This window comes from Podarcis bocagei (genome assembly GCF_964188305.1).
Source record: "Podarcis bocagei genome assembly, chromosome: 17".
NCBI classification, from domain to species: domain Eukaryota; kingdom Metazoa; phylum Chordata; class Lepidosauria; order Squamata; family Lacertidae; genus Podarcis; species Podarcis bocagei.
The window spans coordinates 7,449,571-7,476,682 of NC_138143.1; the positions used below are offsets into that span (position 1 = coordinate 7,449,571).

The following is a 27,112-nucleotide window of genomic DNA, read 5'->3' on the forward strand; positions in this document are numbered from 1 at the left end:
TCGCCCCATCCAGCACAGCCGGCACCAGGATGTCAAAGGCTGTTCCAATGCATACTTTTCTGTATTTAGAAATGAGAAAAGGGACGCTCTTGGTATGCTTCACCGTGACTTTCATTTTGGCACCAAGTAAAAAAACCTATCATTTTGCCCAGGCATTCATTAGACTAATAGTGGTCTGCTTTGTGCCTGTTAAACATGAGTTATTTTTAAGTATATGTAGTTTTAATTATGGTTGTTCTTCCAGTTAACAGAAGTCTGGTTTGTGGTGGTTTGAATGTGATCGATGAGTTTTTGGGATTTGTAATGATGTTGTATCCCACCCTGAGATGAGTTCTGCTGAAATTAGGAAATATATATTACAAATAAATGAAACAATACCTAAAATCACATAGATTCATTCCAACATCATTCTAACATTCATTAATTTTACAATGTTTCTGTAAATAGTCTTTAAATTTCTTCCAATCTTCCTCCACCGACTCTTCTCCCTGGTCTCGGATTCTGCCAGTCATTTCTGCCAGTTCCATATAGTCTATCAACTTCATCTGCCATTCTTCCAGAGTGGGTAGATCTTGTGTCTTCCAATACTTTGCAATAAGTATTCTTGTTGCTGTTGTGGCATACATAAAGAAAGTTCTGTCCTTCTTTGGCACCAATTGGCCGACCATGCCCAGGAGAAAGGCCTCTGGTTTCTTCAGGAAGGTATATTTAAATACCTTTTTCATTTCATTATAGATCATCTCCCAGAAAGCCTTAATCCTTGGGCATGTCCACCAAAGGTGAAAGAATGTACCTTCCGTCTCTTTACATTTCCAGCATTTATTATCAGGCAAGTGATAAATTTTCGCAAGCTTGACTGGTGTCATGTACCACCTGTATATCATTTTCATTATATTCTCTCTTAAGGCATTACATGCCGTGAACTTCATACCTGTGGTCCATAACTGTTCCCAGCACTCGGACAGCACTTTTGGCTCTGCCTTTTTTTAATTTCAGCAGGCGCCTGTTGGTGTAGTGATTTATTTGCTCCAGCAGGTGGCAGCACAGTCTCACTGCAAAGTCACATTCTATGGCACTTTGTCAGCTGTGCTGAAATATTTTTTGATTGCGTATGAAAATCTCTCTTTCTGTTTCTTTAATTGAACGTGGTGTGCTCCACTGCGCTTTTACTTTCTGCTCAATAGCCACGTAGAATGTAAGAGTCCTGTCTCCCGAGCATTAGCCTACCACCCCTGGATAGAGTTGTTAAAATGCAGCCAAAAAAATTGCAAATGAAACATTTTGGACATACAGATGCAGCGATGGTTAAAGCCTCACCTGCTGAATTTCTGCTTGTCAAACAGCAGTTAAAGACACAGGAGCCTTCCCTGTAAAAAATTTTTAGCAGGCTCAGGCTGAGGGTGAATACAAAAATTTTAGTTATGAGCTTCCTGCCCTCTCCCATACTATGGTTTGAATGGGCCTTATTTACTGTTAAATTCCTCATTCACTTTGCGTTTGTTGTTTACCCATCTAGACCAAGGCGAGTTTTTCGTTCTTTTTTTTCTGAATGGCTCAGAATAGAAATAAATATTTTGTTTTGGGATGTCAGGAGGAACAAAAAAAATTTTTTTTTGGAAATTATTTCTAAAAAACTTTTTATAGAAGCAAAATGAGAGCAGATAGGCCCAGTCACTTCCTTATTATATTTGTAGTGTTGTACTTCAGGCATGTGACCAAGGCATGGGCATCAAGCAAGCTCTGCAGCCCAGAAGTACACAGTTGTTGTTAGGTTAAAGGTAAAGGGACCCCAGTCAGTTAAGTCCAGTTGCGAACGACTCTGGGGTTGCGGCGCTCTATCTCGCTTTACTGGCTGAGGGAGCCGACGTTTGTCCTCAGACAGCTTCCGGGTCATGTGGCCAGCATGACTAAGCCGCTTCTGGCGAACAAGAGCAGCGCACGGAAATGCCGTTTACCTTCCCGCCAGAGCAATACCTATTTATCTACTTGCATTTTGACGTGCTTTTGAACTGCTAGGTTCGTGGGGATTCGAACCACCGACCTTCTGATCGGCAAGCCCTAGGCTCTGTAGTTTAGACCACAGTGCCACCTGCGTCCTGTGTTGCTAGGTTCTCCCCCCCCCCCAAAAAAATTAAGAGTTATTAAATGCTAAAATGCTAACAGACTGTTTGATGTATGAGGTGAAAAAAGGCTTTGTTGCTGCACAAAAGCCTTTTTACAAGAACACCAGCGAATATTTCTATGCTACTTAAAGCCTTCATGTACGTTCAAAATGCCAAGACAACTCAGTAGAGTTTTTTCTGTTGTTGTTTGCTCTTGGCTGCCCCTTAGTAATCTTACCTGACAGTCACCCAGTTTCCAGTTTCAGTGTGCAGTTGTTCATAATTGTATATAAATACAAACCTAAAGAGAAGGAGAGAGCTTTATTCTAGCATAGATCTACCGGACATTCATCTGGGCTCTCTTCCTGCCTCCCGATTCCCAGGCTGCTTCTGATACCAAGGTGGTTTGAACAGCTGCCTGCCTCCCAACTTGGCTGCTTTTGTAGATGTGGGTGACAGCACCATGGACTCACAATAGCAAAGTGTGATGTCACAAGGCAGGCGTGCAGCTGGAGCAGGAAATGCGAGGGCCGGTCCAATGTCCTAGCATAAATATTACATGTTCCATACTGCAAGTGATGGTGGATTTTAGCAATCAGGTAAGAAACTGTCGCTGAGATTATTTAAAACTTGTGCCGTAGGGAGGGAGGAGCTCAGATGAGTAGAATATGGAATTGGTGATCAATGCTCAAAGTCTCATTTCCATCACTGGCACCTAAGCACACACGTAAAGCACTAATTTGAAAATGTGTGCTATATTTCTCAGGATTGCATCTATAATCATATTCCAATTGAACCCCTAACTTCTGGAGAATTGTGTTGTTGTTTTTTAGCATTTATATAGTGCTTAGTTCTGAAAACACTTCAGAAACATTTACCATTTATGTAGTGTTGAGTGCTCAAAATGCCTTGTGTAAGCATTATCCTTACAAAAGACCTGTATGTTAGGACAGTATTATTATCTCGTTCTTGTTAGCTAGGAAGGTGGGTACTGAGGCTAAGAAAAATGGGCTTACCTAAAAGCTACCTAGGATGCGGGTGGCACTGTGGTCTAAACCACTGTGAGCCTCTTGGGCTTGCTGATCAGAAGGTCGGCTGTTCAAAACCCCGCGACAGGGTGAGCTCCCATTGCTCGGTCCCAGCTCCTGCCAACCTAGCAGTTTGAAAGCATGCCAAAAAAAAGTGCAAGTAAATAAATAGGTACCTCTCCAGCGGGAAGGTAAACGGCGTTTCCGTGTGCTGCTCTGGTTTTGGTGTTCTGTTGCGCCAGAAGCAGCTTAGTCATGCTGGCCACATGACCTGGAAAAACTGCAGACAAGACTTTTGGCAAAGGTGGGGTTTTTTCCTGCGTTGAAAAAAACCTTACCAAATTACCGGTACTGGAGCTGGGGGTATCTAAAAGCCCTATCCTTGTCTGTCTACTCAAGACTCAGCTCTTCTAATGGAGTAAGGAGTTTCCCTTTCCACTGACTGTTTTCCCACTCCAGTTTGCGCCTCCACCCCCACCCCATAGCATTTCTTCCCACCTGATTTCAAATGCATGTTCAAATGTACCATGAAGTTACTCTCTCTATTGTCAAGCCGTGGAGCGCTCCCATCTACAACAGAAAGCTGAGAACTGATAGTCAGCTTGACAATACTGAATGAGATGGGCTTGGTATAAGTAAGGAACCTTCCTATGGGAAGCCCATGATAGGATGTGAAGGCAAAGTAGTCCTGTCCCATTGTTATTCCCCAAATACTGGTACTGAGCAGCACAACCGGCCTCTGCATCTGGATAGAATGCAGCTCGTCAAACTCTCCTGCCTTACAGGTCTGTTACGAGGCTTGCTACGAAATGATGCCTATGTAGTGCTTTGAGCATTGTAAAAGGGCTGTGTAAATGCTAAAGAGTGTGTGTGTTTTAATCTTTTAACTTGCTATCTGGCAACCCTAACGACTTGCCCCCAAGCTGAGGACGTTCTTATCTTTGTCATAAGCTGGCTGAGGCTGAAGTACCGTATTTTTTGCTCTATAAGACTCACTTTTTCCCTCCTAAAAAGTAAGGGGAAATGTGTGTGCGTCTTATGGAGCGAATGCAGGCTGCACAGCTATCCCAGAAGCCAGAACAGCAAGAGGGATTGCTGCTTTCACTACGCAGCGATCCCTCTTGCTGTTCTGGCTTCTGAGATTCAGAATATTTTTTTTCTTGTTTTCCTCCTCCAAAAACTAGGTGCGTCTTGTGGTCTGGTGCGTCTTATAGAGCGAAAAATACGGTAGTTTACGTGGCTTTCTCAGCTGAGGGTGACCAAGCTGAAAATGTGAAGATCCAGCAGAGAGATAGCCTGGCGGATGGATGCAAGTAATGCGGTGCCTCAGAGATACAATCTGCGCCCCCAAAGACCTTGCAAGCTGTGAAAAGGCTGCTTGGCCTCAGTCTATGTGAAGGAAAAGGACCTTCCTTCCGGTCACTCCTGGGATGAAAATGGTCATGCCAGAAGGATTTGCACTTGCTTGTGAGTGAGATGCAGAAACGTTAAGAATCCCGAAAGCCAACAAAGCTCTGTTGGGTCCATCAGCAAATAAAAATTCCTTCCTCTGTTACAGTTTTCATCCCAGGAGTGACATGCGTGAAATAAATAACCACAGTATTAGAACAGGACTTGCGTGTCTCTATTCACATGGTATCTGCAGTGGAACTGAGTTCTAAACTTTTCTCCTTCCCCCACATGGTGCCTTTGACCACAAAACCATGTGCTGTTTCAATTTGAAAAGGAGAAATAAAACTCCTGCCAGCTCTGGGTCAAAGCCGCATGTTTATTTGGTACCCCCGGTGGGGGGGATTCAAGCTTGCACGGCTCTGGAGAGTTTCTCACTGCCTGTTGCTGCCTGCAACTGCCTGCCTGCCTGATTGTGCTGAGAGGGCCGAGAGATTGAGATAAGCATTTGTGATTAGCATTAAGCAACACACCAGAGAAGGGAAGTCTGGCACGAAACCCACACAGCTGGCTCTCTCTGCCCATGACTCTTCTAAGGCTGCTGCCGCCGCTGGGACACTTGTAAGCCAGTTCAGCCTTTTTGTGTCTGCAAGTGTGGATGGTCTTTCTGCTTTCAGGGACCTTCTGCTGGCTTGGGAAGAGAAAGAACATGGCGGGTCTGCTTTGCTGATAGCCAGGGATGCGGGCAGAACAAATCTGTCTTGTAGAGACTTGAGCAGGAAGGAGGATATTGCTGGCTCCTGGCGGCCTGGATCGAGAGCACGATAAAGAAGAGAACTTTATGGGCAGAAGGAATTCCACGCTGTGCTTGGCACCTGTGACCTCCAGAGCCCTTTTCCTTTGAAAGTTTTACAGCGGCTTACTCTCCTTCTTCCAACTCCCCCCCCCCCATTAATACAAAACAAAGAGCCCTCCGGATGCATCGCAGTGACTAGAAATGCTGCTTCCTTCTACTGCACCTCCAACTCACTCCAGCTCTCGGAAGAACTGGGGAGGAGCCTGACTTCTCCCCTTGCCTCCAGGACAGCCAAGCGGAGCAAGGGAGGTGGGGACACACTGTTTTGCCAGTGCTGATGCTCCAGCTGGGTACCTAAAGATCCAGCAGTGCATCCATTGCATCTCCCTCCAGACTGGATGCATTATGACACACCTGTGGAGCCCTTGCCTTTGGCCTGCCTGAAGAGCTGTCCCCGAGACCAGCAGAAGCCTTGGCCAAAGACTGAGCCGTGCCATGGCTTCCGAAAGACCCTCCAACCTGCCCAGCATTCCTGAAGACGCCTCCAGTACCACGGACGATGACGAGGCCTTCCTCCCCAGTGAGTCCAGTGACTCACAGGCCTTAGCCAAACAGGTGACCCTTAGCAGGGCACCCAGCTCTCCGGTCTTGTTTGCTGCCCATTCGCCCAGCTACCTCATGAAACTGAAGGTCTACAGGAGCGTGTACGACTTTGGTCGGAAAATGAAAACAGTGGGGTAAGAACTTGCTTTAACCCCCCAGAGCTGCTGGTGACAGGGTGGGGAGTGTGGGGTTAGGCACTGTGTTCCAACCTCCACAGGAAGCAATTTAGGAGGCTACCTGAGGCCAGAACACACAAAAAGATCGACAGCAGCATCCTTGAGGCCTGATTCTGAAAGAAGCCCACATTCTGAAAGGTTGGTTCTGGCCTTGGAATGATATATAGGAAAACTATTGCACAGTTTTGCTGGGTTTGTATGTCTTTTATTAGGTAGTGTGAGAGGGTACTTTAGCTTTTGCGGAATTAGATTTTTTAAATGTTATACAGTGGTTTGGGGGGGCAACAAAGATGTTTGGTAGGTAAACATGGAGGCTGTAAGAGAGGGTGCTGCTGTTGCCTCTTCTTTTGGCTCATTGTGGTCTGAGAGACATGATCTAATTAGGTGTGTGTTGTGGGGAATAAAGCACTGGGTTTGTGTGTTATAGCTGTTTTGCTGTTTCAGGAGGGCTATAGTGAGATGCGCTTGGGAGCTGCTCCAATGTAAGGTGCACTCCAGCCTCCTTTAGCAAGGCTACTCCTCTCATTCCTGGATTGCACACTCTCTTAGCAGTCCAGTTCTGCCTTTAGCCCTGCAGCAAAGAGTCAGAATGACAGCAGGAAACCACACAGAGCAAGCTGGAGTTAACTCTTTATTAGCCCCCCCCAAAGGATTTGCACAGGAGTGTCAGGCCTAATGAGCGCAGCAACTCTGCTCCAGCAGGTCTTGCCTCCTTGAGGCAGTTGCAGAGACGGAAGGTCCCCACTTCCCCATAACTGCCTGTCCCCTCCTCTTCAGGGTTCCCCCCCCCCGAACAATCTGAGACTGGGCCTGTGTCAAGTTAACTTCTCCTCCCCTTTCTTCATGCCTCTCCTGGTTTTGGGAGACCAGAGAGGAGGGGAGCTTGTCATAGCAGAAGGGAAACACCAGCCTGACTCATCTCTGCCTCTTACCATCCCTCCTCTCCTGCTTCAGCTTCAGCCTTCAAGTCTGCACCGTTCTCTGCCACAGACTCCCCACGCTCACTAAGCCTTGTTACTTCTTCAGCTTCTGACACTCCTTTCCCCTGTCTTCTCCCTCCAACCACTCAGCATTGTCCCACCCCCTTTTCCCAGGCTCTGTGCCTTCTTTCCCCGGGCGTTCCCCAGCTGGTTTCTTCCGCCCTTCCTCTGTGTCCAACCAGTCCATAACACCAAGAGAAAAATGCTTAAAATTGCTGCCTCTGGAAAAGGAAAGTGCCTAGATATTAGGGATGGGTGGCCAATGGAGTTGGGGTAGGGAAGAGACATGCAGTGGTGTCAGAGAACCTGTTCAGGCTTCTGAAACACCCTTCCCTGACCAGCCGGAGACGCTTTTTTTTGTTCCGAGGGTTCCAGTAAACCCAGCCCTGTTTGAATTTCCAGGAATGAGATATGTTTTCTTTCCAGGAGATGAAAGCAGAAATAGGATTCTCAAAAATGCCGCCTTACACACAGGATACCAGATATTGCATTTGTACAGTCATGTGGTAGACTTGTGGAATGTACTCTCAGTCCTAAAAGACTCTCTAAAATAGGAGGAAAATTGAGATTTACAGAGAAGGCTGGGCATGCTTAGTCCAGTGCAGTCCCGTCCCAGGACAGAGACAGCAGTTTTATTTTTGCACAAGGCACTGCTTTCTTCAAAAAGCCCTATTCCTTTGTGTAGGACATTGGAACCACGCAGGGGGATGCTTTGAGACAAATGCCACACTAAATGGTTTTGAGCTGAAGTTCATGAGGGCTCCTTTCAAAGGAGAGCCAGATATCAGTGAAGCCAGATCTCTCTCTCTCTCTCTCTCTCTCTCGGGCCAGGAAGACTTGCATGTTATCCTTGCAAGATATCCTAGCCTAATATAACATACTCTTGGAGGGCGGGGCCTGGGTACAAGGAGAAGAGTCAATATGGAGCAAATGACAGCTACCTATTTATTTATTTTGTACAATTTGGCTGACAGTATATTTCTATGATAGGCTGGTGACTAGGGTTGCCACTTCTATCATTGGGTCATCATGTCTGCAGTGGCTTGTCCTTTACTGCAAGATCCAGTTTGGCACCTTTCCTAATGAAAAACCAGCTTTGCTAACAATTATAGCACTCTCTGTTCTCTCATCTGTAACTTTCTTGCCGATCCTGGGCTTCAAAAGGGTGAGGTGGACAGCCGTGTCCATCAGATTTGCAAGTGCAGTGGCAGCCATTGCCACTGATACAACATACATATAACCAGGGGGTGAAGGTGGTTCTGCGGTCTAAACCACTGAGCCTCTTGGGCTTGCCGATCAGAAGGTTGGGTGTTCAAATCCGTGTGACGGGGTGAGCTCCCGTTGCTCTATCCCGCCTCCTGCCAACCTAGCAGTTTGAAAGCACACCAGTGCAAGTAGAGAAATAGGTACTGCTCTGGCGGGAAGGTAAACAGCATTTCTGTGCACTCTGGTTTCCGTCACGGTGCTCCATTACGCCAGAAGCGGATTAGTCATGCTGACCACATGACCTGGAAAGCTGTCTGTGGGCGAACGGTGACTCCTTCGGCCTGAAAGCGAGATGAGCATCGCACCCCATAGTCACCTTTGACGGGACTTAACCGTCCAGGGGTCCTTTACCTTTACCTTTTTTTACGAACTTGAATAAAATATTGATTGGGGCAGGTAAACTCCACCCCACATTATTGATCACAAGAAACACACCATTGGAATGGCAATGCCCATCAACTTTGTGGGGGTCCAGCACCCCCAAATATTTTATTGGGGGTGCAAAGGCCCCTCAACCCCTAGGAGTTGGCTCCTATGCAAGTAACATGATCTGAACATCTTGCACACTCCAAACTCATCCTTGCTCCGCATTTCTAGGCACAGGTCTGGGCTTTCCTAGTCTGGGGCCAAGCACTCTTTTCCCCTTCACCGCTTTCCCCACAAAACCTCACTCTTTACCGTTGAATCCGAGCAAATGGCAATCCACAGAAAACCCGACTTTGCTTCCTTTGCTTCAATTCAGCAGTATAGATTACCGTATTTTTCGCTCTATAACACGCACCCGACCATAACACGCACGTAGTTTTTAGAGGAGGAAAATCCATAGGCATGCCACCCGTAGGCATTCCCTCCATAACACGCACAGACATTTCCCCTTACTTTTTAGGAGGAAAAAAGTGAGTGTTATGGTGCAAAAAATACGGTAGGTTTCCATGAGAAAAGCGGTGGGGTAAAAAGAAAAGAACTGGACAGTGCAGTCTTGTGCCTAGAAAGCAAAAGTTAAGTGCATTTTACTTACTATATATAGGGTCTGGTGTCAGCGTTGCTTGTGCAGGTTCTCTGCTGTTCACTTGTGTTCCTTTGGTGGTGAGAGAGGTTGGGGTTGGCCTAGGGTGTGGTTATTCATTTGTGGTTGGCTGTGGTGGTCTTTGTTCTTGTGTGTGAGTGGGGTGGGTGGGTGTTTTGGATCAGGTTAGCCATATTGATTTGTATGCTGTTGGTAGATTTTTGTCATAATAATAATAATAATAATAAATTTTATTTATATCCCGCCCTCCCCAGCCAAAGCCGGGCTCAGGGCGGCTAACAACAATCAAATAATCAGTCAAATAATCACACAATCTAAAATATTTCATTATAAAAATTAATTAAATCAAATTGATGGCAACCAATTAAGCAGAATTATGTGCAGGTTGCCAGAGGAGGGAGTCAGGCTGCGCCCTGACCAAAGGCCTGGCGGAACAACTCTGTCTTGCAGGCCCTGCGGAAAGATGTCAGGTCCCGCAGGGCCCTAGTCTCTTTTGACAGAGCATTCCACCAGTTTGGAGCTGCAGCCGAGAAGGCCCTGGCTCTAGTTGAGGCCAGCCTAACCTCTCTGAGGCCTGGGACCTTGAGGATGTTATTATTTGCAGACCGTAGGTTTCTCTGTGGGGCATACCAGGAGAGGCGGTCCCGTAGGTACGAGGGTCCTAGGCCGTATAGGGCTTTAAAGGTTAAAACCAGCACCTTAAACCTGATCCTGTACTCCACCGGGAGCCAGTGCAGCTGGTATAATACCGGATGAATGTGCTCTCGCAGCGAAGACCCCATAAGGAGTCTCGCCGCGGCATTCTGCACCCGCTGGAGTTTCTGGGTCAGTCTCAAGGGCAGCCCCACGTAGAGCGAGTTACAATAATCCAGTCTGGAGGTGACCGTCGCATGGATCACAGTGGCTAGGTCAGGACGAGAGAGATAAGGGGCCAACTGCTTAGCTTGGCGGAGATGAAAAAATGCCGCCTTTGTTATAGCTGTAATCTGCGACTCCATAGAGAGGGAGGTATCGAAGATTACACCCAAACTCTTAACGGCCGGTGCTGGCACTAATTGCACCCCCGCAAGAGATGGGAGTTGCCCCCTCGATCCCATATCGTCCCGCCCCAGCCAGAGGACCTCTGTCTTCGAAGGATTTAACTTCAACCGGCTCCCACGTAACCATCCAGCCACTGCTTCCAGACATCTGGTCAGTGTGTCTGGGGCCGAGTCAGGATGGCCATCCATCAACAGATAGAGTTGGGTGTCATCAGCATACTGATGGCAACCCAGCCCAAAACTCCGGACAAGCTGGGCGAGGGGGCGCATAAAGATGTTAAAAAGCATCGGGGAGAGAATTGCACCCTGAGGCACTCCACACACCAAGGAGTGGCGTGATGACAATTCCCCCCCAAGCGCCACCCTCTGTCCCCGACCAGAGAGAAACGAGCGCAGCCATTGAAGGACTGTGCCCTGGATCCCCACGTCGGCAAGGCGGTGGTCCAGGAGTTCATGATCGACCATGTCAAAGGCTGCTGACAGATCTAGAAGAATCAGCAGCCCTGACCCGCCTCGATCCAGCTGCCTGCGGAGATCATCTGTTAGGGCGACCAGAGCCGTCTCGGTCCCATGACCAGCGCGGAAGCCGGACTGGAATGGGTCCAGAGCAGATGTTTCATCCAGAAACCTACCAAGCTGTTCAGCAACCGCTCTCTCAATCACCTTACCCAGGAATGGAAGATTCGAGACCGGGCGGTAATTGGATAGATCTGAGGGATCTAATGATGTTTTCTTTAAGAGCGGACGCACCACCGCCTCCTTCAGTTCCCCTGGGAATATCCCGGTGCCAAGGGACAAATTGATGATATCCCCCAGGGGGCCCCGCACCTCGTCTGGACACGCTCTAATCAGCCATGACGGGCACGGGTCAAGAGGACAGGTGGTGGGCTTTCCAGCTTGGAGGAATCTGTCCACATCGGCTGGAGATATCCGGTCAAAGTGGTCCAATACTGGACCCGAGGACAGTCGAGGGGCCTCCAGTTCCTTTATTGTATCCAAATTGGCAGGGAGGTCATGGCGGAGCAACAGGACCTTCTCCGCAAAAAAGCTCGCAAATGCCTCACAGCTGTGTGTCAGATTGTTATTTAAATTTGGCTGTCCTTCAAGGGACGTTAAAGACCGGATTATACTAAATAATTGCGCCGGGCGAGAGCTAGCGGATGCAATGGAGGCCGAGAAGTAAGACTTCTTAGCAGCCTTCACTGCCATCTCATAGGTTTTCATAAAAACCCTATAAGATGTTCTTGAGGCTCCGTCACGGGCACCCCGCCATACTCGCTCTAGCCGTCTGAGGTCCCGCTTCATTTTCCGAAGCTCCTCGGTAAACCAGGGAGCCCGGTTTCTGCGGGGTCGCAGAGGGCGCTTAGGTGCGATCTCATCGATGGCTGCCAGGAGCTGGGTATTCCAGCCCTCAACAAGCTCAGTCAATGAGTCGCCAGGGGGAGCAAGGTCCCGCAAGGCTTGACGGAATCTATCCGGGTCCATCAGCCTCCGCGGGCGAGCCCAAATCGGCTCGCCACCTAAGCAGGGTGGGGGTGGAAAGTCAATCCTGGCTTTCAGAGCGTAGTGATCAGACCATGGCACCTTCATCGAAGGAGACATGATCACATCTATACCGGCGCCAAAGATCAAATCCAGCGTGTGGCCTGCTTGATGTGTGGGGCCCGAAACAAACTGGGAGAGCCCTAGTGTCGCCATGGAAGACACCAGGTCCAGAGCCTGTGAGGAGGGAGTGGCATCAGCGTGGAAGTTGAAGTCTCCCAATACCAATAGGTTAGGGAACTCCAAGGCCCAGCCGGCCACCGCCTCCAGCAGGCCTGACAGGGTGGCTGCTGGTGCGCTAGGTCTTGTTGAGCTGTGTATGTGGTAAAGGGGAGCCATACCGGGGTGAAGGTGTCTTCTTCTATTTGTCCCCGTGTAGGTAAAATAGAAACATCGCCACCCGGCCCCTCCCCACCCCATCTTCCGCCCCCTCCACCTCTTTCCCCCTTTTCTTCCTAATGTCTCAACAAATGAAACTGATTTTTTAAAATGTTACATGGGAAAAAAATACGAGAGAGAGACATTGCACACACTTTTGTAAATCAAGAAAATCTTTAATAATAATAATAATAATAATAATAATAATAATAATAATAATAATAATAATTTAAAAAAGCTAAGTGCATCAGTTTGCATCTGTTGCTGTTCCTGAAGTGTCTTTTGAAAGGCAGTTTTATGTAGAGTAGTTCAGTCTCAGTGTCCCTAGCACATGGATGATGGATTCAAAGTCTGCTCTTTCAAGATAAGCTGGAATGCCAGCCAGTGAAAACTACTCCTGGCCACTGGTCTTCCACCTGGCCATTTAAGTACCAAGTCCAGCACTGCTGCCCAACTGCGAACTTGTTCCTCCAAGTGGTGTGCAGTCCTGTCCAAGACCACTTGCAAACACCCATCCACATTGCCTGTACAGTGGTACCTTGGTTCTCAAACTTAATCCGTTCCGGAAGTCCGTTCCAAAACCAAAGCATTCCAGAACCGATAGAAAGTAATGCAAAACGAATAAAGCTGTTCCAGACTTTTAAAAACCCCTAAAACAGCAATTTAACATGAATTTTACTATCTGACAAGACCATTGATCCATAAAATGAAAGCAATAATCAATGTACTGTACTATAAAATAAATAAGGCAGTATTGTAGATGAAGAAAAAAAAATGTCTTACCTGCACTGATGATAGTCATAGTTTGGATGGAGAGCTTTTATCCATTTCCACAGTCACACAATCAATCAATCAATCAATCAATCAATCAGTAGCTGAACTGGGTTCCACACAGTCACAAAAAAAAATTAATCGAAAAAGCCTCAAAAAACAGAAACACAAAATAAATAGCAAAAACAAAAGCGCCAAACCTAATCAGTTCTGGAAGTCCATTTGACTTCCAAAATGTTCAGAAACCAAGGCATGGCTTCTGATTGGTGCAGGTGCCCCGGAAACAATAGCCAACAGCCGCATGGGACGTTCGGCTTCTGAAGAAGTTACCTCCAGGTTTTCGGAGTTTGAGAACCAAGGTACCACTGTAGCATGCCTGGATTACACTTTAGCTTGTTCACTCTAATCCTGCCCCAAACTGTTTCCCAGACGCTGGTTCAAGAGTTCAGTCTCCTCCTTGAGAGTCACTGGTGGAAAGAGCTGGAAAGGGGTAGAGCAGCTGGGTGTCTCCTGCAGAGAGGAGAGCTAATAGAGCTCCCAGGAGGAGGAGTAAATCTCGTGCTGGGAGGCCAGAATCCAGAGTCCGTACGGAAGAGCATTTTCTCCTCGGCTTAATTAGAGTTTATGCTGTTCGCTAAACTCCCATATCAACCACGCTCTACCTGTGACCTGCCAGATGGGATGCCATCTGAAATATGGACCTAGATTCACCTCTGAGTCTCATGGTCCGAGCCTTAGAAGATTTGGCAACCCTTGAGTAGGGATGGGCAGATCAGTCTGGCTTGTGACAGTTTCACATCTGCTCCATTCATCAGTCCATTCTGTCCCATTTCCACATTAGTTTGATAGATACTTGAAACAGTGTTTCATCTCAGCTTGTACTTTAAAAAGAATCCAAGTACTTCATGCCAATAAATTTGGAGAATTGCAAAACTCAAAGGTTAATTGCATTCCAACCCATGTATTATTAGCCCGAGAGAGGTGAGTTTAGGTCTGTTCGCTTAAAAATCCAGAGCAAATCAAATTCCCTTCCCACCCCCGCTGCTGGATTGGTGTAGCTTACCCTCAGCGGCGTAGCGTGAGTTGTCAGCACCCGGGGCAAGGCATGTAATTTGCGCCCCCCCTAACCCCTAACCTGCGAGTTGCCGCTGGCGCTGCCGCCCAAACGACGCCGCTTGCCCGGAGGAGGAGGGGGGCAGAGAGGCGAGGAAAATGCAACGGCCCAGCAGCTACAGCAGCAGCGGCGGAGGCGGGGGGTGTGAGGTGGGGCTGCCTGGCGCGTCCTCCGCGGCGAGCGCTGAGAGCCGCTGCCTGCCGGGCGCCTTCAGCCCGGGCGCGCGCACAGCTCGTCGGTTCCGCGAGACATGCGGCTCTGCTACAGCCTGCGCCCGAGGCTCTTCGGCGACTCCGGAGGCAGCGAGCGCGCCCCCCCAGATGTTGCGCCCGGTGCGGCCTGCCCCCCTGGCACCCCCCACGCTACGCCACTGCTTACCCTAGAACCCAAAGCAACGAAATACAGTGGATCCTCAGGTTATGTTACCTTCGGGTAACGTAACTTTCAGGTTGCGAACGCGGCAAACCTGGAAGTGTGTACTTCTGGGTTTCGTCGCATGTGCAGAAGCGCTCTGTGCACCATTCATGTGCACAGAAGCAGTGCCTGTAGATGTGGACTTTTCAGGGTATGTACGGACCCCCAGAACAATTAAGTTCGTATCCGGAGGGTCCACTGTATAGTGGTACCTCAAGTTAAGAACTTAATTCGTTCTGGGGGTCCGTTCTTAACCTGAAACTGTTCTTAATATGAGGCACCACTTTAGCTAATGGGGCCTCCTGCTGCCGCCATGCCACGATTTTGGTTCTCATCCTGAGGTAAAGTTCTTAACCTGAGGTACTATTTCTGGGTTAGCAGAGTTTGTAACCTGAAGCGTCTGTAACCTGAAGCGTCTGTAACCCGAAGGTACCACTGTATAATGAATGGAACCCAGTCCTTACTTTTAAATCTCTGAAAGGAGGGACTGGGCAGTGAGGTACATGAGCCAGATTTGGTGGGTTGGCGGAAGGGGAGATAGACGGAAGAGGCTATTATGTGTATATTTCCCAAGGAGACAAATTGGTTGGGGAAAGCTGCTCTTTCTCTGTAACGTCACAGGTCTAAAAATAGTTCCCAGAGCCTGCGCTGTGTTTTGTTCAAAAGGGCTTAGCAAAAGGAACCGAAAGCTGTGGCCAAAGTAGAGGCATCAGCGGAAGGGTGGCTGCTGCTTCTTCCTCCTGCTGCTGCTCATTTCCGGCCCAGTCAGGCCTGGTCTCTTTAACAGCAGCCCCGGGCTTTTCCTGGAATGAAGATTAAAGTGACGTGGCCTCCAAGCAGGCAGGCAGCGGGTGAGACGGGGAAGCTTCATGTGCTAAGTTTCTGTGTATCAGGCTGCCGGAGAAGGCACAGGGTTAGCAACCCTGATTTTCCCCCCAAAACCTGATATGTTTCAAGAATTTCTGTGCTGCTCAAAAGTTCTTTAACCAGAAGATACTGGTCTAATTTATAAAACGCAGGCTAAATTTCCTTACTTTATCCTTGGGGTCCAAGATGGCTACAGCTGGGTATTATTTATTATTATTATTATTATTATTATTATTATTATTATTATTATTATTATTATTATTATTATTTAAATTTATATACCACCCTTTATCCAAAGCTCTCAGGGCAGTTCACAAGGTAAAAATACAGGATAAAAACACAAATAAATAGAACCAAAACAAAACAGTAATCCCCACCCCACCCACAAGCACATTAAAAAGACTACGGAATATTAATCAGCCCAAGGCCTGGTTGAAGAGAAACGTTTTTGCCTGGTGTCTGAAGGTATATAATGAAGGCACCAAATGAACTTTCCTGGGGAAAGCATTCCACAAATTGGGACCCACTGCAGTAAACATCTGCTCTCATGTTGTCACCCTCTGAACCTCTCATGGAGGAGGCACATGAAGAAGGGCCTCCGATGATGATCACAGGGTCCAAGTTGGTTATCCCTTGAGGTATTGCAGTCCAGAACCATTTGAGGTTTCATAGGTGAAAACCAGCACTTTGAATTGGGCCTGGAAGCTAATCGGCAGCCAGTGCAGTTGGGTCAAGGTCGGTGTAATCTGTTCAAGCCATCTTGCTTCAGTAGGCAACCTGGCTGCCAAATTTTGCGCCAGCTGAAGTTTATGAACCGTTTTCAGAGGCAGCCCTGTGTATGGATTGCATTGCAGTAATCTGGCCTAGAGGTTACCAGAGCGTAGACAGCAGAAATTCAGCTATCCCTGTCCTGATGGTGTCCACCTAGGCCACCAGCCGAAGCTGATGGAAGGCACTCTGTGCCACCAAAGACACCTGAGCCTTAAGTGACAGCAGAGGACCCCTAGCTATGTACTCGCTCCTTCTGAGGCAGTGTAACTCCATCATGAGCAGGCCACCTCCCATCCATCCGGCCTTAGGAACCACCCACTACCAGTGCCTCAGTCCTATCTGGATTCTGCTTCAGTTCGCTGGCTCTCATCCAGTCCATTACCAAGGCAAGACAGTGGTCCAGCACATCCACTGCAGATGTGAAGGAGAAGCAGAGCTGTGTGTCATCAACATATTGCTGACAACGTACTCCAAAACTCTGGATGACCCAACTCAGCGGTTTCATGTAGAATTAAACAGCAGGGGGGATCAACTTGAACCCTGAGGAACCCAACACTCAAGGATTCCTGGAGCCAAAAGGCACTCCCCAACCATCACTCTCTGGAAACAACCATCCAAGCAGGACTAGAACCACTACCAACACAAGACAACCTCTTCAGAAGGATGCAATGGTCAATGGTATCAAAAAGCCACTGAGAGGTTGAGGAGCATTAACAAGGACATATTTCCCTTTTCTCTCTCCTGACAAAGGTCCATACAGGGCAATCAGAGCAGTTTCTGTGCCAAAACTGGGTCTAAATCTGATGGAAATGGATCTAGAATATCAAGTTTCCTCCAATAGCACCTGGATCTGGCCAATGAGCACCTGCTCAAGAACCTTAACAAGAAGGGAAGATTAGCAACTGGCCAGTAGTTAGTTAGGTTTTTGGAATCCAGGGAAGGTTTCTTAAGGAGAGATTTTACCACTGCCTCCTTCAAGAAGGCAGGGACCACCCCCTCTTATAAAGAGGCATTAATCACCTCCCAGGCCCAGCCAGCTGTCCCCTCCCTGCTAGTTTTTTATCAGCCTGGCCAATTCAAACACCTTGTCCGCATCCTCAAGCCTTACCAACTGAAACTCAAGCAACACAACAGGACTAGACAGTGCTCTGGACACCCCTCGAGTGTCACCCCTGGTGTCACATTTTATAACACATTTATGATGTTTTAACTCACCAGTATAGCTTAGTCTTGGGATTCCTCAACACCGCCTCTGAAACCATCTCTGTCAACTCAGGCAGGGCAGCGAGGTGAGTGGTAAACCAGCAGAATCCCTAATCTGTCCTGATTGCCCAGTGCACAGCCTGGTGGACACAGCTGGGTGAGACCAACTCCACCCTGCTCACCCACCCAGGTCTTGGCGATACAAACCAAATCAACCTCCTCATCCGCAATCAGATCATGGATAAGAGGCGGGTCTGAGCATCTACAGACATGAGGGCTGGCTGATAGGACAACCATGTTGCCCAGGTTGGAGGAGGGGCTGGCACATGGCACAGTCACCAACTGCCTGTGCTGTGTGCCCCTTACCCAGCCTGCCCCAGCTCCCGCACCATACCTCCCCCTGCCCTGAAGTATTGCAATCCCCGCCCCCAGCTCTCCCCCAGCTCCTCTCCTCCCAGGCATATTTTCAAGTAAAACAACACCAACCCTGAATTTAAAACAATGCAAGTTTAAAAACCCACCCTCGTTAAAACAAAAATCCTACCATAAGGGGCCTGGCCCCACACCCTCATTCCACCCTTGAAATGCTTCCCCCAAAGGGACGATGACCTCCAAGTCCAGCTGGCTTTATAGCGCTCCCCCAGCTGGATCAATGAGGGTGAGGCAGAGTCCATAAATGCAGGTGTGTGTGTTTATCGCTAGGATTTTTTTTTTTGGAGGTGGTGATTCTTGCTTTATCCACAATTTAGTCCCCACTATGGAGCTTTGGCGTTCTGCTTCTGGTGCTCACACACTTAGCTTTGGAAAACTTTAGTTTGGAAGAAGCAGCACTTTGAAGTATGCACATATATCTTTTGCCTTGCTGTCACCTTCAGTGAAAAAAGCTTTGCAGACTTTAGAAACAATGCACAAAGCAAGTTAAACCTGTTTGCTAAAGGCGAAAAGATGTGCAGCTTGTGTACACACCATAAACAGTGACTACTCTTTTTAAACTGCCTTCAACTCCTTGGAGCAGGGGGCAGGGGGGCGGAGAGTTTCCTGCCGTTTCAGAAGGTCAGATGTTTGCCTGTGCTATGAGACAAGGAAGGAACTAAGTTTTTTATTCCTGCTTACACAGGCTTAAGGGTACTCTTACTGATTTTAAAGATCAGGTAAGGAAACGAGAAGATCCCTATCCCCACACTGGTTCCAGCAGTTTGCAGATAAAAACAAAGTCACTCTAGTGTAGTTATGTATCCCTGCGCTTTTATAAGCCATACTTTGCTATTCAAAATAAATCTTATGCTGCAGCATGTAAAAATGGTAGGCTGGATAGTGCTTTAGCTTTCATGCGTGCGCAATGACATGCTCAAAATGCATTAGAGTGTAGATTCAAGAGAAAGCCCGCCACGCACTCCCCAGACAGAGATTTACCGTATTTTTTGCACCATAACACTCACTTTTTTCCTCCTAAAAAGTAAGGGGAAATGTCTGTGCGTGTTATGGAGGGTATGCCTACGGGTGGCATGCCTACGGATTTTCCTCCTCTAGAAACTACGTGCGTGTTATGGTCGGGTGCATGTTATAGAGCGAAAAATACGGTAACTTCTAGATACCCCATGGAAGAGTCTGAAGCCTGGCAAGTCTGATGCAGATGTTTGCATACTTAATGCTTTTTCTCAAAAGCCAGATTCTCCTCATAAGGAAAAAACAGAGAGCAGGGGTGCTAACTTTAATAAAATATTGGGGTGAGGGACCCCAAGGGACCCCTTGGCCCTTAGGAATTGGCTCCTATGACAGAGAGCAGGGCAGGAGAACAGGGACCATTGGGACTGATTCTGCCACACAGCTGCTGTTTTGGAGATATTGGGAATAACTGGGAGTCACGTCAAAGGCCTTTGGCAGTCTGTGGATTTAAACAGAAGCAATTCTCATGCAACACACCCAGGCAGAAAATGGGAAGCTTGGTGTAGATGTTGCATTTACAATTCAGCAGTATACAGATTTATATATAGTAAGACTATAGTCTACATTTTTCAACCAAATGTGTAAGTGTGAGACAGTGGCCTAAGATAGAACAGCCTTTGGAAAAACCTATTTGTTCTTCCCCTGGTAAAAAGGTAAAGGGATCCCTGACTGTTAGGTCCAGTCGCGAATGACTCTGGGGTTACAGCACTCATCTCGCTTTACTGGCCGAGGGAGCCAGTGTGCAGCTTCCAGGTCATGTGGCCAGCATGACTAAGCCGCTTCTGGCGACCCAGAGCATCGCACGGAAACACCTTCCCGCCGGATTGGTACCTATTTATCTACTTGCGCTTTGGCATGCTTTCAAACTGCTAGGCTGGCAGGAGCAGGGACCGAGCAATAGGAGCTCACCCCGTCACGGGGATTCAAACCACCGACCTTCTGATCAGCAAACCCTAGGCTCTTGTAGTTTAGACCACAGCACCACCCAGGTCTCTTCTTCCCCTGGTAAAGAGCCAGCCATGCCCCGTCTCTGGCCTGTGCTGGCTACTGTGTCATCTATATGGACTGGCAAGGGATTTGCTTGGGCTGCAGCCCTGTGCTCTTTGTGCAGACCCCTGGGATTGGGTGCACTGGAGCAGCACTTTCTCTGATGCCCCTGAATTCCTCAGCAGGCCTGTTAGGACGCATGCGCCAATGTGGAAGGGCATCTTCCATGGCTCCTCCTCCTTCTACCACGGAGGGGAAGCAGCCCCCGGCCTGTGGCAGGGGCAGGAGGTGCCAACGGCACCGCTGGCAATGGAAACCAAGTTACCACGTGACACCCGGATGTGACGTCATGGCATCATGACATAACACACGACGTCAGCTCCCCAATCTCCTACCCAAGTCGGCAAGCCTGATAGGAGCTCAGTGAGTTGCTAGTAGTGATTTGTTTTTAACCAGGGCTGTGAAAGCCTTTCAAGCACATTCTGCCCCTCCTCAGAGAATTGTGGGCACCAGAGCTGGTTAAGGGTTGCTGGGAGCTGTAACTCTGTGAGGGCTAAACTACAATGCCCAGGTTTTTTGAAGGCCACTCTCCCGGGGCTCTCCAAAAGACTGGCAACCTGAAGTCAGCCCTGAGTGTGTCCGCGCACCCGCTCTGTAAATTCCCCTGATGAAGACAGCTGAAGTGTATTGAAGGTTGGCCATTAAACAATCATTGTGTTTTACTGGCCTTTCCTATTGTGTATTTCCTTTCAGCAGTCAAAATACCTACCTTTTCATCAGTATAATGCAGTGGTTAGAGTGCTAGCCTGGGACCTGAAAGACCAGGATTCTACATCACTGCCACTGGGTCAGTCACAGTTTTCCATGCTAACAGGGTTAGGTTGATGATACAATCATGTATGACCTCCCTGCAGGAAAGGGGGGATAAAAATGGAGACACTCCAAGTGTCCCTATTTTCGATGGACGGTCCTGAATTTACTGAAGCCATCCCGGTTTCTGATTTGATCCCAGAACGTTCCGCTTTTCCTTAGGATGTCCGTATTTTCATTGGAGAAATGTTGGAGGGTATGGAGTTATGTGACCCCCAAGCCAAGGGGATAAGTAACTATACAACCTTGAAAAGACGTCTGAAGGCAGCCCTGTACAAGGAAGGGTTTTTTAATGTTTAATGTTTTGTTATGTTTTTATGCATGTTGGAAGCTACCCAGAGGGACTGGGACAACTCAGTCAGTAGGGCAGCGTATAAATATTATTATTATTACTATTATTACTATTATTACTATTATTACTATTATTATTATTATTATTATTATTATTATTATTATTGAATAGGACATCCGTATTTTCATTGGAGAAATGTTGAAGGGTATAGAAATATAACAATACATACATGTACAGTATACATATACAGTGGTACCTCGGGTTACAGATGCTTCAGGTTACAGACGCTTCAGGTTACAGACTCTGCTAACCCAGAAATAGTACCTCGGGTTAAGAACTTTGCTTCAGGATGAGAACAGAAATCGTGCAGCTGCGGGAGGCCCCATTAGCTAAAGTGGTGCTTCAGGTTAAGAACAGTTTCAGGTTAAGAACGGACCTCCGGCACGAATTAAGTACTTAACCCGAGGTAAACAAAATCCTGTATCCCCTTTACTTGTAGTAAGCCCCATTTAACAAAACAAGACTTACTTTGGAATAGACCTCTATGGAAATCTGCTGTTGAATTTGTTTGTACTGGTATCAAACACCTTTTTGTCCCGTAAACAGCCTTAAAAAAAAAACTCCTAACATTGACGACAGTAGTAGTGTACTAAACTTAAGTCACAACATAATAGTCCTCTTAAAGTGATTTCTAATAATAGCTTCTCCATCTAAAATGAGGAATATTTTTTGATCAGTAAGTAGTTGTCAATTTTTTTATAATACAGGTTTCTGTAAATTGTTTTCCTTCTTTTGCAGCCTGATCCTATGCATGTTTACTCAGAAGTAAGTCCCACTGAGTTCAATAGGGCCTACTCCCAAGTAAGTATGTATAGGATTGTAGCATTAATCTTAGAAAGTTGGCTTTTATTTTATTTTTATTTTGCTGGCCATAGATTGCAAACTCGGCCCATGCACACACCCAGTGGGAACCCTTAACATCATCCAGTTTATTACTAACTAAAAACCCACCACCACCAAGAAGTAGTGCAAATTTAGAAGGAAATTCTCCTTAACAAGCCAGCTGAAATAAAGGGGAGCTGCACAGAGGTTTCAGGTGCTCTGCTACCTGCAGAGAACCACTCTTAAAGTTGGAAGCTCTGTTCCTTATGTGGTGCTTGCAGTCTGGGCTAGCTCCAAGTTTCAGGGGATTCCCCCCCCTTACAAAGCACCCCTTGGTAAGCCCCAAGGCACAACTTTCTCCTGACCTGAGGAGCAAGCATTAGTTCTCTGCAGGAACCTGCCTGAGAGTTTGCCTGTTTGCAGTTCTGTTCCTTGCGTTGTGTTTCCAATTCTGTTCCCCCACGTCTCTTTGCCATTACCTCACACATACTTCCTCGTTGGTTTGTCCCTTTGGCATTTCTAACTGGAGACTGTTAATTACAAAAAGAAAAGGAACCCGCGAATTTGCACAAATAACAAGAGCATCATCGCGTCCGGTTTGGCTCACAATCTGTGCCTGCGAAAATAGTGGCTCAGGCTAAAGAAACTGTATAGGTCTGGAATCCTGTTGGTCCCTTGAATTCCTTCCCTGCACTCTCTGCCGTCTGCAGCGCTGTGCTGAAGCGCAGGAGCAAGTTGGCTGAGAAGCTTCCTCCCTTGGCTAGCAGCCATAGTGGAAAATACTGCCCTGGCAGAATCCCAGCTTCAAAACCCCTGTAGCCTTACATGGGCAGATTTTGCTTTTAAAAAACAGATCTATGGCTGCAATCTTTGCTGCAGAATTTACTTGAGGAGGGCAGGGGCAGGAGGCATGATGGACTATTTACCCCTTGCAGACTGGGAAGATGGAGGTGCAGGGGGCGGCTGTCTGGGGGGCAGGATGGAAGAAACATCTAGCTCCAATTTTCCTAGGACTTACCGTATTTTTCCATCTATAAGATGCTCCCATGTATAAGCTGCCCCCTAATTTTTGACATTATTTTTAGGGGGGGAACCTAGTCTTATACATGGAAAAATACGGTATTTGCAAGAGGGTTGGTTGTCTTTTGACCTTTCCTGGCAGCCTGAGAACAGTGTCTTTCCTTGACCATGGGATATTGACGCCAAGAGCATTCCCATCATTCTGATGGTGACAGAAAGACGTCAAACTGGAATCTGTTAGGGCATTCCTAAAGTGTCTGTGGATATTGCATGTGCATCCTCCTGACATTGTGTCCGTGTTAGGCAACAGCTCCTGCTTGGGTACCCAAAGGTTCGGCAGAGGCAGTAATAGTTTTCTGTGGACTTCTGAAATATTAAGGTCAAATGTCTTCCTACAGCACACCTGATGTGCAAATCTCTAGTCTACAGTGATTCATACAATGGCAATCAATTTCTCTTGATGCCCACTAGGTGGCAATGTCCCCCTTTTTTTCTAGCTTCAGTACTTTGTGTGATGACATGAATGGGCCAAACTGCTTCTAGAGGGAAAGCTACTTTGCAGAGAGCACACTTTAGAGTCACTTTAGAGTGAATAAAATCCAGAAAATGTGTAACTCCTTCCCCTGCCAGCACTTATCCACTTCAAATCTCCCATTCCAAAAATATATATTTTTATTCAAATTTTATTGTTTTTCTGTTACAGAGCCATTTACAAAACGTGTTGTTGTCTTTAAACAAAATGCTAGGTTTTAAAAAGGTAAAGGGACCCTTGACTATTAGGTCCAGTCGTGGCTGACTCTGGGGTTGCGCGCTCATCTCGCTTTATTGGCCAAGGGAACCGGCGTATAGCTTCTGGGTCATGTGGCCAGCATGACTAAGCCGCTTCTGGCGAACCAGAGCAGCACACGGAAACGCTGTTTACCTTCCCGCCAGAGCGGTACCTGTTTATCTACTTGCACTTTGACGTGCTTTCGAACTGTTAGGTTGGCATGAGCTGGGACCGAGCAACGGGAGCTCACCCCATCGTGGGGATTCGAACCACCGACCTTCTGATCGGCAAGTCCTAGGCTCTGTGGTTTAACCCAAAAAACAAGTGAAAAGATTTTAAAACAATAAACACGATAAAACATGAAACAGATTTTTACATAGGTGCATCATGGGCGCATTTGGTTTCTTCTGTGATAAGCGGGTTGTTTCCCATGTAATCCCTATTCAGATCCTACACTATTCAACACTGCAGGGATGAGCACGCTAGCCCCACCTGCTTCATTTGTCACGGGTCCCATTGCTCCCCACGAGTTGGAGGGCTGAATGTCTACTTCTCTGTTCATGGGGAGCCTCCATGAGCAGAGAAGACTCTACACTTCAGAAGTCCTCCTCCCCAACAAGTGGAAGGTAGTGAAGCCCTCAATCTCCTCCTCATTGGCTTGAGTCTTGAAAGCTTGGAGAAAGGTGTCAACTTGTCTGCAAGTTGCAAAGGATTCACGCTTGGCCAGGTCTCATTTGCATGTGTGAACTGAGACTGCCATTTAAATCACATTTCTGGGGGGTGATTGATCGTGGTGACCAGCAGTCTTTCTGGGAAGTTTGCCCACTGCTACAGATCTCATTCAGGAACCCCAGTAAGCTTCCAACTTCTCCAGGATTCTCAGGAACACAGTTTACCATGGCTTTTCAGTCCTGGAATAATAATGCACGTTAGCAAGAGCTGTCCACAAGAGGGCATTGCAATATAATTTGTTGAACCACATGTGAAGTCCCATATTGCGGAGTTGGGCAAAAGGTAGATTGGAACCTACTATTAGATTACTGGGTAATTTGTAACAGATCATCAAGGGATTATGACTGCCACTCGCTGGATAATGGCAAGAGGAAAAAGGCCCGCAAAAAAATATAATTCTGTAAGGATCCCGAATCAGCTGTAACTGGCAGGTTGACTAGTATTTCTATATGCAGTTTGTTCCGCTGTGTGACTCATGGTGTGTGGCAGGTGCGTGTCTCCACCTCTCAGCCACCATTTGAGACCACTTGGTGGGTCTTGGGGTTCTAGTAAAAATAAAACCCAAAGCAGATCCCACAAGCCTGTAGCTTGCAGCTGCTTGATGTTCTCCTTTTTAACTTGCAGATTTGGGCTGCGAATGCTTAAATTAGCTTCCTGAATGATAGCTCTTGAGGAGACATTTGCCTTAGACTGTCATCCCTGATGGGCGATTATTTTCTTGCACCCTGATACAGAGCCTAGGGCTTCTAAGAACATCTAAAACACCAGATTAAAAGCTGAATTAAAGCCATAAACTAAAGATTCTAAAATGCAATAAAGTAATGAAAAGAATCAGCAATACAGTTCTCGGCCTACCCCTCTCATCATGCTAAAAAAGTGGGAGGAGGCTTTTGGAGCAAGAAATAGAGAGCAAAGATTACACATATATGATGAATTTGGGGTTCCATGATGTGAGAAGCTTAGATTTATGTGTGTGACGGTTTCTATCTCTTTGGCTTAAACCACCTGCTAAACTGAGGTAACGGTGAGAGTTTTCTTTCTGTCCTGTCCTCCAGCCCATGATGATTGATGTTTGAAAAGAGGGCCAAGCATGGAAATCGCCTGCTTCCAGGTCCATCCCAAAGTTTCCCCGCCAAGCCAGGCAGCCTCTCCCTCTTGCGTGTTTTGGGGGAAAGGGCAGCAGGGAGAGGCAAGGAGTGTGTGTGCATGTTCTCTGGATTTAGCCCAGAGGCCTGGGCCATAGCTGTCAACGTTTCCCTTTTTTAAAGGGAAATTCCCTTATTCCGAATAGGATTCCTCGCAAGAAAAGGGAAAAGTTGACAGCTATGGGCTGGGCACCCTGGAGGGGATGCTGACCAGGCTCAGAGTAAAAGCACAAACAGTCGTCAGAGTAAGAAGAGTACGACTTCACACACACACACACACACACACACACACACACCCCCTCAGCAGCCCACCCATGTTCCAGCCAACTGGGATGAACTTTCTGTCTGTGTGAAAGGATCTTATGCCCCTTCCCACAACTGCGCAGCCAAATTCGGACAGTTAAGTGGCTGAAGGAAATGCTTTGCAAATGTAGGGGCTTCCATTGGAAGCTGTGGCACTCACTGGCTCTGCAGGTTCAGTTCAGATTCTGCCCTGCACAAATGATGACCCAGCTTCAGCTCTGCTTGAGGCAGCTTTGTGCAGAGTAGCAGCAGCCACAACCCAGGGCAACCAAGCCAGATGGGTGGGGTATAAATTATTATTATTATTATTATTATTATTATTATTATTATTATTATTATTATTATTATTATTATTGAGGCCCACAAAAGTTACTCTGGCCTGCAGAAATGCTTCCTAGCCTGCTGGGGGCTGGCAGAGGAGGGAGGGAGAGTTATGTACCTCTTTGTAGCAGCCCACGGCATTTCTGTGTTTAAGACAGCCCACTTACACTTACACAGCCCTAAACTGATTTTTGAATTCTGAATTTATTGCTATTCACGTTTTATTTTATGCTGTATTTTATGCTGTTTTTTGTTGCATCAATTAAGTGTTTTAAATTTGTTGTTAGCCGCCCTGAGCCTGGTTTTCTGAACCCAGAAGGGTGGGGTATAAATAAAATATTATTATTATTATTATTATTATTATTATTATTATTATTATTATTATTCTGTGTACAGGTGAGGGGTGAAGCACTCTGTCCTGCCTTTTCCACCAGTATGCTCACTTGTTTTACGGCTACCAGGCTAGTGTGTAAATGCAAGGGTGGGCCAGGATAACTTAGGGACCTGTGCCGGGTCTGGCTGAAAAATTGGCTTTCTTGGAAGCTCAGCTTTTATCTTGAACACAGCGCACATTTCTGATGGCTGTAGAGCAGCATTTGAAAACATTGCTAGCACGTTTCCCGTAAGTGCTGCTATATTGGTGGGTTTGGTGTTACTGGGCCTTGTGTGGCTTAGGACTATGTCTGCCTCCCACTGCTTTTCCCAAACATTTTCGGTGGAGGGTCTCCTGGCTATGGAATATTCTACCTAGTGAAACTCACCTGGAATCGACATTTTGTTGTCTTTTCAGAACCAAGTTTGACTTTTCTGTTCTCCTGGGCATTTTGAGTTCTGGTTTTCAGTCTCTGCATATGGTTGATGGTTTTCATTTAGCATAT

At 47.1% G+C, this 27,112-nt stretch overlaps 1 protein-coding gene across 3 annotated transcripts in view; it reads left to right on the forward strand.

Annotated features, from left to right (window-relative positions):
* The window catches only part of PDE4A (phosphodiesterase 4A), a 346,813-nt gene that overhangs the window by 222,721 nt on the left and 96,980 nt on the right, over nt 1-27,112 (forward strand). Inside the window, exons 1-2 of one of the 3 annotated variants that reach the window (XM_081175706.1) lie at nt 2,572-2,701; nt 5,197-6,052. The exons of the other annotated variants lie outside the window; for them this stretch is intronic. Of the exons in view, the coding sequence (XP_081031832.1) occupies nt 5,811-6,052 (242 nt within the window). The 5' untranslated portion in view covers nt 2,572-2,701; nt 5,197-5,810. Of the gene's footprint in view, nt 1-2,571; nt 2,702-5,196; nt 6,053-27,112 lie in introns of those variants that run through there. 3 annotated transcript variants of the gene reach the window in all.